This window comes from Haematobia irritans, chromosome 1 (assembly GCF_050003625.1).
Source record: "Haematobia irritans isolate KBUSLIRL chromosome 1, ASM5000362v1, whole genome shotgun sequence".
Taxonomy (NCBI): Eukaryota; Metazoa; Arthropoda; class Insecta; order Diptera; family Muscidae; genus Haematobia; species Haematobia irritans.
Genome location: NC_134397.1, coordinates 58,107,335 through 58,119,054, shown reverse-complemented (window position 1 = coordinate 58,119,054; position 11,720 = coordinate 58,107,335). Strand labels below are relative to the sequence as shown.

The following is an 11,720-nucleotide window of genomic DNA, read 5'->3' as shown; positions in this document are numbered from 1 at the left end:
AACACAACAATGAAAAGTACTATATTTTATTCATTTTCTTTTTTAAATTTTAGTGTTCAAAAGCGAAAAATGTCGCCAATTAAATTAAATTAGAGAATTAGTATAGATTTCACCGAATTTACATCAAAACCATCTGATGAACTCTTCACCAGTTGGCTAGGAGTTCATTAAATATTGGGGTTGAAAGACGGCTCCGACAAAATAATAACCAAAGAATTCGAGTTTAATTCAAAGGTGGATTGAACCGACTTTATTGAGCTGTTAAACGCAACTAACTTAAATTAAAGCAAATGAAGATGACAATTGTTCTTACGGCGAATTCAATATAATGAAAGATATGAAGAATGAAAATTAAAGTCGGCTTTACACTAAGAAAAGTAGGTAAATGTGAAATTCAAAAATATTGACAAATTCAAATTAATTAATATGAAAAATTGATATAAAAATGATATGAAATTAAATGAAATATAAAAAAATATAAGAAATTAAATGAAATGAAATATAAAAAAATTTAAAAATTTGAAAAAAATCAAACCACTGTTGAATGTGAATTCAACATGCTCCGGGCCCGAACTGATGATGGGTTGCAGATGCATCCACTGATGACTGCGCCAAAAAGAGAGTGTTGAACTTTGATGAAGGGATAATTGTCCAAGCGCGCTGCTGAATCGTCTATTACTTTATGAACTAGGTCTCTACCGATGATGCCATGTATCGGTCCAAAATCATGTGGCATAGGATGGGCCCACATATCTCTGGTAACGCCATTCGTTTCTAACAGAAAAGGCAACATTTCGTCTTCAACTGGTGGAGGGATTTCAACTTGAAGCTTATCGACGAAAACCAAATCTTGCCACCATGTTTTCTTCTTAGTGATGATTTGGAAAACCCCAAGTGGAAGATGTTTGACCCATTTTGACCGGAAGTGGAGATGCTCGACCGACTCAAATAACACGTGTGAGTGGCGAACACCTGGGTTAATGGCCAGTGTTAAGGAAATTTTTTGGTCACCCGCAGCCAATTCACAGAGTACTACCGGTAAGATGACCTGACAGTCGGTTCCATGAGGATGGATCGCTGGCTTGTTTTCCATGGTGAAGCGACGTAATTTTGAAATTGGTGCTGTGGCAACTTCACGGACATCTTTTGCCTTTTGAACTGCCATCACTTTTCTTATTGCGATGGGATTTTGCGATGCTGGCGTTATTTGGAGTTCTTGGTTGCCGCTGATCAGTTCATAAAGCTTTGCAAGAGTACCATCGGATATCATCTGTTGAAGTTTTGCAGAGAACCGTTTTAACCCTGGTGGCGAATTGACATGGACATCTTCGTGATGGAACATTGTATGGTGTAGGCGAGAGCAAACACTGCAACGATTGCTCGAATGACAATCATCAAGTTGGTGCCAATCAGTCAGGCAGTTTAGGCATACATTCAAGTTCTTTGCCACTTCATACCGCTCTTTGGGCAACATCCAACGGAATTCTGGGCAACGTTTTAGGAGGTGGTTTTTAGAGCAAAGTTGGCATCTTCCTCGGCGTGGTGGAGCGCTGCGAAGAGAAAGAGAAAAAAAAGAAACGAAACAAAACAAACATGTACAATGAGTAATTGGGTTCTCTAAAATATGATCATCGGAAAAACAGTTTATTTGTTTTGATTCAGATTGGACTCGTGTGTTGGTAGGACACAAAGTTTTACGATTGGACGAGTTATTATTCCCGTTTGAGTTTTGATTTCCGCGACGCGCACATTGCCATCTTTACCACGAATTACTTTTGTGATTCGACCCAGTCTCCACTCTGTCGGAGGCAAGTTGTCCTCTGCAACCACTACAAAATCATTCTCTTTTAAACTGTTACGGGTGGTTTTCCATTTATATCGTCTCTGGAGCTCGGTGACGTATTCTGTTTTCCATCGCTGACTAAATATATGTTGTATCATCTTCAACCGCTTCCATCGGTTTATATAAGACAAATTCTCCTTGGGAGGATCCTCGGGGGCTTCAGGATGAGCTGTGAGAGGGGCACCGCGCAAGAAGTGTCCTGGTGTCAGTGGCAAAAGTTCATCAGGGTTTTCAGACAAGGGCGATAGCGGTCTTGAATTTAGAATGGCTTCGATTCGAATCAATATGGTGTTGAACTCTTCGTACGTAAAGTTTAGATTTTTTACGATCTTCTTGAGATGAGACTTCATACTACGAACGGCTGCCTCCCATAATCCTCCCATGTGAGGGGCGTAAGGCGGAATGAAACTCCAATTGAATCCGTTAAGACCGAATTTTTCAACCAAGCAGTTCTTAGAATCTTTAAGAAACTTATTGTGCTCTTGTAGTAGCTTGTAGCTGGCACCAACGAAATTCTTTCCGTTATCGGAAAACATGGTTTTGGGTAAACCTCGGCGTCCAGTGAAGCGAGTAAAAGCTGCTAAGAAGGCATCGGAAGAGAGGTCAGAGCAGACCTCTAAGTGTACTGCACGAGTAGAAAAGCAGACAAAGACGGCCGCATATCCTTTCACAGTCTTTGCGTTACGTAAAGTTGACGTTTTTATAGTAAATGGACCAGCAAAGTCAACTCCTGAATACGTAAAAGGTAGTGAAAATGTTACCCGTTCCCGTGGTAAATCTGCCATAATTTGCTGCTGAAATTTTCTTTTAAACAAGGTACATGTTTTGCACAATCGGATGCATTTTCGAGTATGATTTCTAAGCCGTGTAATATAAAAGCCTTGTCGAATAGCTCGTAGCATTACATTATATTCTGCGTGACAAAGAACTTCATGGGTATATTTTATCAAAAGAACTGCAAACGTAGACTTTTCAGGAATGAGGATAGGATGTCGCTCATCATAAGAGAGACCAGAATACTCCAAGCGTCCTCCAACTCTCATGAGACCATTTTTATCCAAAAATGGGCATAAAGCACTAAGATTGCTTTTGCTTCGTAAAGGATTTTTATTATGAAGACACTCATATTCATTGGCGAAGTAGGTCTGTTGTGCTAGTATTATAACACGATTTCTCGTCTGGATAATTTCTGACGTCGATATATCTAGATTCTTAGGTCGAGAGTCACACTTTTGACCAATTCGAAACACATAACTCATCACTCTTAAGGCACGAATATATGATGAAAATCTGGAAATGATCGGTTCGCTGTCGGTAATGTGGAAATTAGAAACATTTTTCGTCTCTAAATCTATTGGGTCGAAGCTACGAGGTTGTGGCCATGCTGCAATTGGTGTCTGTAGCCAATCAGGACCATTCCACCATAGCTTATCTTGTATTAATTCAAGAGGTAAGCGACCTCGTGTACCCAAATCTGCTGGATTGTCTTCTGTTCTGACATGCTTCCAGGTATGTTGATCGGTATAGTTGAGAATCTCAGAAGTACGATTTGCTACAAATGTTTTGAGTGTTTGAGGTGATTTTTGGAGCCACCCCAAAACTATAGACGAATCTGTCCATAAAAATAGTTCATATTTGTAGGAAAGCTTTTTCGTCAATGCTTTCACTAGGTTAGTGAGCAAAACTGCTCCGCACAATTCTAATTTGGGTATAGTTGTGCGTTTTATCGGTGCTACTCTGGTTTTGGCACAAAGTAAATGACTGGAAAAAATTCCCGCATTTTCGGTTCTTATGTATACAGCTCCACAATACGCTCTCTCCGAGGCATCGCAGAACCCATGGATTTGAACTTTGCTGCCTGGAGAGAAGTCAACCCATCGGGGTATTTTAAGTGTTTCTATGTGATGAAGATTTTCTCGGAATTTATTCCATTGGGCAAGAATATGTGGGGGAACAGCTTCATCCCAATTATTATTTCCTTCCCAAAGTTGTTGCATTAAAAGCTTTGCTATTATGATGATAGGACCAAGCCATCCAAGTGGGTCGTAAAGACGAGCGATCACCGATAGGATTTGACGTTTGGTAACAATTGGAGATTCGGAGATGGAAGATGTGACATAATAGAAATAATCAGATTTGGCATTCCACCTTATGCCTAAAGTTTTGGTGGTACTAGAATCCTCAAACTTTAAAAATTCTTCGTCCAGAAGATCCTCCCGGGCCACCTGCTCGAGAAGTATAGGACTGTTTGATGTGATTTTTCGAAGTGGAAATTTCGCGGAAGCTAGTGTGTTTATAAGTTGAAATTGTTTTTCCCTTGCTTCTTCCAATGTATATCCACCTGATAAGATGTCATCGACGTAAACTTCATGCTGTAATATCTTTGATGCATGGGGACTTAAATGCTCGCAATCTTTACCCAACTGTTTTAATGTCCGTATTGCGAGGAACGGCGCGCAATTAATGCCAAAAGTGACGGTGTTTAATTCGAAGGACTTAACAGCTTCCTTAGGATGAGGACGAAATAGAATCCGCTGGAAAGGGCGATCTCTTTTATGAACCTCAATCTGGCGATACATTTTCTCGATGTCACCTGTAAACACGAACTGATACTGCCGCCATCCATTGATGATTTGTACAATGTCAGATTGTAAGATCGGACCAGGGTACAATACATCATTTAATGAAAACCCACTGCTACTCTTTTTCGAACCGTTGAAAACAACTCGTACTTTTGTAGTCTTACTCTCTGGCCGAATAACCGCATGATGGGGCAAAAAGAATGAGTTTTGCTTGCTGTCTGTAGTTTCGAAATATTGTATCTCTGTCATGTGATTCCTGTCAATATAATCTTGTAAAACTTGGTCATATTGCAATTTCAAATCTGGAGTTCTATCCAGAGTTCTTTCCATCCGATAATATTGGGCTAACGCTAAGTTCCTCGATGGGCCCAAAAATATATTTTGGGGATACTCTTGCCGGAAGGGTAGCCGGACAACATATCTCCCATCAGGATTCCGAAAAGTTGTTTGCTGATATAACTGTTCGCAATATTCATCGGCTTCAGACTCCATTTTAGGTGATTGAATTTCTTCCAACTCCCAAAACTTCTTGATTTGCGAGCTGAGAGCAAAATCTTCAGAATCAGAAACTAAAGTCGAGAACGTATTAACTGCTGTTGTCGGTATGGGGCCGGACAGGTACCAACCAAATTGGGATTCTCTCGCTTCTAGTCCGGTTTCCAAAAATGATCGAATGCCTTTTAAATTTATTAATGGTAAGTAGTCGCTTCCGATAATAATATCAATTTGAGCTGGTTTGAAGAAATTCGGATCTGCAAGTTTTATATTATTCATATTCGGCAAGCTTTCAATTCGAATATTTTTAGATGGCAAGAAATGTGAAAGTTTAGAAACAACGATGGCTTTTACTCGAATTTTGAAATTAGAAATTTTCGAACTCAAATTTAGATAACATTGATGACTAGAACTTCCAACAATTGTTCCTCCTAATCCTGAGATTTGAGAACGATAATTGTCAACCGGCAAAGAAAGAGTTTGCTGGATCCTCTTTGTTACGAAACTTCTTTCGGATCCCGCATCCAATAATGCCCTAACCTCAAACCTTTCACCCGCATGTTCGATATTGACAAGAGCTGTTGGTAAGATCGTAGCTGCTTCATTTTGAGTAAAATGTGATTGAACCGACGCGGTTGGCTGAGATTGGGTTTGCATATGATGTACATTCGATGATGTTGAAGGTTGTGGTTCTGGACTGCTTCCCACTTCCTGAGTCACGTGAGAAAAATTCCTTTCTTTTGATTCCATATGAAGTAAAGTATGATGCTTTTTATTACAGGTAAAACATCCTTTATTACTTGGACACTTTGATTTTATATGATTGGATGATAAACAATTTGCACATATTTTATTTCCGTATACAAATTTCATTCGATCGCTTACTGACAAAGCCTTAAACTTTTCACAAAGTCTCAAGGTATGATCTCCGCTGCACTTTTTACAACTATCTTTCTTTTTAGTGGATTCAAATTTCGTATGAAAAGTTTGAGATTTATTATTCATGTTTGGACGGCGCATGTCGGATACTGTTTCTAAAATTTCTAACCGTTTTGAGAGAAACTCATCCATCTGGATCCAGGTTGGAAGCTTTTTATGATCCGGCAATGAATCTTCCCAAGCTCGAAGAGTTTCTTCAGGCAATTTTGTTGAACAGTGATGAATTAATATAGGGTCCCAATTCTCGGTATTTATTTGATAAGAATGAAAAATTGATAGGCTGTCATTTATACCCCGCTGAATCTGTCGAATTGCTTTTGGATTTTCACTTTGAGCAGCTGGAATTCCAAATAATACCTTCATTTGTTGATGAACTAGTATTCTCGGGTTTTCATACCTAGTTTTTAGCGCTTTCCACGCTAACTCAAAATTGCTATCTACTAAATCAAATTTCTTTACGATTTGGTAAGCTTCCCCTCTTGTTTTGTTTCGAAGATGGTAAAGCTTTTGAGCAGGTGAAATCTCCGAATGGCTTCCAAATACTCCCCAAAATAGATCCCGGAATGCGGGCCATTTCGCATATCCTCCATCAAAAGGTTGTGTATCACAAGGCGGTAGTTTTAAAGATGAAAACCCTTGGCCTACAAACGATACGTCACGTCTGCTATCTTCCAGCGATGATTGCTGTTTCGATTTTAACCCATTAATTCGCACAAGACAGTCTCTGTATTTTACGTTGGCCTCATTATATTTTTGTTTTGCCGCATCTAGAACATCTTGTTTATATTCTCCCTCATCAGCTGTCACAATCTCCTCATATATTGCTGCTAACTTTTGCCACCTTTTCTCCAGCTCGTTTTCGTCCACTTCTAGCGTCACAGAATTTGTGGCAGGAGTTGGTTTGCAGCTCTCACAAAACGAAACTACTTGTTCCAAACTGAATAAAAATCTACGACGGGACGCCATATTGATGCAAGTCGACAAATTTAAATTGCAAAACTTTTTATTTTATGGTGAAATTTACTTTAACCTTGTAAAAGATTTATTTGCAGCCCAATTAGATTCCAATTTAATGTTTTTTCCGTTATTTTATAATATTTATAGTGGTTTGGCGACGACGCGAAATTTATTTTTAGATATATGCGCTCAAAAATGTTATTTGTGGTTCAACAGCGATTGTTTTGAATATTAAGTTTACTAATAAATGTGGTTTAATTCTCGTATATTGTTAGGTGAAAACAAATTGGCAATTTAATTGCTTTAAATTCGAAAAAATGGCAATATTATTGTTTTCAAATTGGTTAAATAATGTTGATTTGCATGATTTAGACCGAAAAAATGGGATATTGTTCTTGTTTCAAACAATTAATGAAAAAGTATGATAAATTTTAGTGATTTTTCTTACAATCCCTAGAAATTTTACGAAATCCCAGAAAAACACTTTAGCGAAAATCGTTAAAAATGTCCAGAAATTTAAATCATTTTAATTTTATTTTATTTCCACTATCATCCAAAAAAAAATTTTTTTTACGACACCCCTATTTCACGTTATGGTAGGCAATCCCTATTAAAATTTTTAAATAATGATTTATTTTTTATATTTTCGGGTATTAATGTTCATTCCCACTAAAAAAAATCTTAATCTGCCAACCCTATTTTTTGTCGAGGTAGGCAATCCCTACATGCATGTGTGTGACGTCACACTGCAGTTGATGTTGATCAAAACAAAATCGTTGGTATGTGGATCGATGGGTGGGGGTACATGTTGCCAATTAGATTATTATGTTGTTGTTGTTTATGTTGATAGTTTACCGTAGTTTTTTTTCTTTTTAACTTTCGTTGGTTTCTTAATTATTTCGATTTCAACTGAATGTTTTTAATATACGTAGGTATGTTTGTATGTATATTTATTTTAGTACCGGCATGTAATGAATATGTTTATATGCTTGTATACCCCTTTTTTTTAGCATAAATATTTGTTGTTAGGGACAATTTTTTAAAGAAAATTTTACAATATTATTAGGGTATGTATAATACAATATATTTTGTAAAGGTTTAGGCAGTATATAACGAAAATAAATGGATCGACTCACCCATTATGTTGATGTTGCTGCATGTTTTTTTTTCCAATTTTTTTTCACTATGTTGGTGATATTCACATACAATTTCTTTTGAATATATATTATAAATTATGTTCAGTAATTCACAATAATAGTTTCTCTAGTCTTTCACCAAAGTTTATTAGAATTTTTATTAGTTTTTTTTCACTATTTTCTACCACTTTTTACTCCACTAAAAATTTTCCGTCTGTCCGCTTTGACAATCAATCACTTTTGTCCTTTCTTCTTCGATCAATCGTTCCGCTGTATGAACTGTCACTTGAAACGGAGCTGTGTTCAGTTGGAGTGTGGTCAATTTAGCGTTTTTCCCACTTATATTGTTCTTTATCACAACATACGGGTTTATATGATTATTTATCCACTCTTCTTTCAACTTTTTTTCAGGGTTTTTGGATTTATAACTGGATTTAATATTTTTGTTGGTAGAAATGTTCACTTTTCTTTAGAATACCGTTTAATATTTCTTTATCAATGTTCTTTATTTATTCAATCGATTTTTTTAGGTTTTTTCACTTGTATTTTATTGTTGGATTTCCGAACACTTAGAGATGATCATGAAATAAGAAAACCAATTACCACTGCACATACCTGATCTGATTCCCTACTCTTTTTCTCACTTGGACTTCTTGATGAGGTTTTATGATGATGATAATGATGACATCAATTTTCACTGTTGGCGCTCCTTTTCTGGTAGGATGCCCAATTTGTTGATGTTCAATATGTAAAGCACAATCAATCGTTGCAACGATATTTGTTATTGTTTTTAATATGCTTTTCACAGTTTTTGATTCGTCTTTATATGATGGTGTTTTCACTGGTAGAAAGTTTTTGAAAATTTGACGATTTCAAAAACCCACTGGTACACATCTAGTCCTATTCTTTAATAGGATGTTTTTTCGAAGGACCATATGATGAACTCTTCACCAGTTGGCTAGGAGTTCATTAAATATTGGGGTTGAAAGACGGCTCCGACAAAATAATAACCAAAGAATTCGAGTTTAATTCAAAGGTGGATTGAACCGACTTTATTGAGCTGTTAAACGCAACTAACTTAAATTAAAGCAAATGAAGATGACAATTGTTCTTACGGCGAATTCAATATAATGAAAGATATGAAGAATGAAAATTAAAGTCGGCTTTACACTAAGAAAAGTAGGTAAATGTGAAATTCAAAAATATTGACAAATTCAAATTAATTAATATGAAAAATTGATATAAAAATGATATGAAATTAAATGAAATATAAAAAAATATAAGAAATTAAATGAAATGAAATATAAAAAAATTTAAAAATTTGAAAAAAATCAAACCACTGTTGAATGTGAATTCAACACCATCAAACACTACACGAAAGTAACTTTGCGGTACTTTGGCTCATTGCCGGCGGCATTTTTAAATCATTTTGGCTCATTTTTAAATCATTCTTGGTTGACGCGTGCTGAGTGCAACGGTGCTGAGTCCTGTTCCAATTTCCATCGTTTGTAGTACTGTTTAGAATATTTTCTTGATAATATTCAGCATTTTTTGGAGCCCACGTTCGATGAATTCGAGAGAGGTTCACCCATTACCATTGGCGGCGGTTGAGTTCTGGTGGCCAATAGAAGCTGTACATTTTCAGATGACCTCTTTGGCAACAAAAGCCGATCATTTTGTTCACAAACTGCTCCATTTGGAATGGCTTCTCGTCGACAAGTCAAGCAACTCGTTAGCCCTTTCCAGTCTAACTTTACTTCAAGCTACTTTCTCCATATGTGTTCATCTCAGGAGCAACTTTTCTATCACTTCGGTATGGACTTCAATAAAATCTGGCCGTCATTTCTCGGACAATTAATGATGAGGTTGCCGTTTTTGTTTTATACACTTTATAAAACCGACGCAACACTGCCAATATCATGATAACGAGCTTATGGTTGAAGAAATAAAAGATTGGTTGGTGTAATAAAAGATTTATTCATATTTCAAATGCAGGAGAGCTCTAACGACCGTCACTGGCGATTTTTTGGCCAAATATAAAGCAATCACACTATTACACTTGAATTCCATCACATATAATTTTATTTATGAATGAAATAGATGCAAGTGCTTTTGTAAGCTTGTAAACAATAAAATGAACAGTCACTGGAATAAATCTTTCAGCTATCAGGCAACCTGGAGTTAGCAGCAGTCTGCCTGTATGTTGTAGTCACGCCACAGCCTTCAGTAATGATGCTATCGTTCTGAGATTTGGAAAAGACTTGTTATACCCTCCACCATAGGCTGGGGGTGTATTATTATACCCTCCACCATAGGATGGGGGTATATTAATTTTGTCATTCCGTTTGTAACACATCGAAATATTGCTGTAAGACCCCATAAAGTATACATATTCTGGGTCGTGGTGAAATTCTGAGTCGATCTGAGCATGTCCGTCCGTCCGTCCGTCCGTTCGTCCGTCCGTCCGTCTGTTGAAATCACGCTAACTTCCGAACGAAACAAGCAATCGACTTGAAACTTGGCACAAGTAGTTGTTATTGATGTAGGTCGGACGGTATTGCAAATGGGCCATATCGGTCCACTTTTACGTATAGCCGCCATACAAACGGACCCTCAAATTTGGCTTGCGATTGCTCTAAGAGAAGCAAATTTCATCCGATCCGGCTGACATTTGGTACATGGTGTTAGTATATGGTCTCTAATAACCATGCAAAAATTGGTTCATATCGGTCCATAATAACATATAGCCCCCATATAAACCGATCCCCAGATTTGGCTTGCGGAGCCTCTAAGAGAACCAAATTTCATCCGATCCGGCTGAAATTTGATACATGGTGTTGGTATATGTTCTCTAATGACCATGCAAAAATTGGTCCACATCGGTCCATAATTATATATAGCCCCCATATAAACCGATCCCCAGATTCGACTTCCGGAGCCTCTTAGAAGAGCAAAAGTCATCCGATCCGATTTAAATTTGGTACGTGGTGTTAGTATATGGTCTCTAACAACCATGCACGAATTGGTCCACATCGGTCCATAATTATATATAGCCCCCATATAAATCGATCCCCAGAATTGGACTCCGGAGCCTCTTGGAGGAGCTAAATTCATCCGATCCGGTTGAAATTTGGAAAATGGTGTTAGAATGTGGTATCTAACAAACACGCAAGAATTGGTCCATATCGGTCCATAATTATATATAGCCCCCCATATAAACCGTTCCCCAGATTTGATCTTCGGAGCCTCTTGGAGGAGCAAATTTCATCCGATCCGGTTGAAATTTGCAACGTGGTGTTAGTATAAGGCCGCTTATAACCATGTCATAATTGGTCCATATCGGAATATAGTTATATATAGCCGATCTCCAATCACACAAAAATTGGTCCATATCGGTTCATAATCATGGTTGCCACTCGAGCCAAAAATAATCTACCAAAATTTTATTTTTATAGAAAACATTGTCAAAATGTCATTTCTATAAAAAACTTGTCAAAATTTTATTTTTATAGAAAATTTTGTCAAAATTTTATTTCTATAGAAAATTTTTTCAAATTTTATTTCTATAGAAAATTTTTTTCCAAATTTTACTTCTATAGAAAATGTTGTCAAAATTTTATTTTGTCAAAATTTTATTTCTATAGAAACTTTAAACTTAATTATTTAATCGGCTTTTTTTAGTTTAGTATATACCACGTATCGACTATGTGGTAAATATATATTACGGTGTTAGGAAGTTTTAAGATACCTTGTCATCGGGAAGTGTTA

The 11,720-nt window shown here is 36.9% G+C and overlaps 1 protein-coding gene across 1 annotated transcript; it reads right to left on the bottom strand.

The window, feature by feature from the left end:
* Window positions 1-216: 216 nt before the first annotated feature.
* LOC142221002 (uncharacterized) lies at window positions 217-8,152 on the bottom strand. Its single transcript, XM_075290471.1, has 2 exons — window positions 7,953-8,152; window positions 217-1,550 (listed from the first exon to the last, which is right to left on the bottom strand). Exons 1-2 carry the CDS (start codon window positions 7,973-7,975, stop codon window positions 530-532), a joined length of 1,044 nt encoding a protein of 347 aa, XP_075146586.1. The 5' UTR covers window positions 7,976-8,152; the 3' UTR covers window positions 217-529.
* Window positions 8,153-11,720: the final 3,568 nt, after the last annotated feature.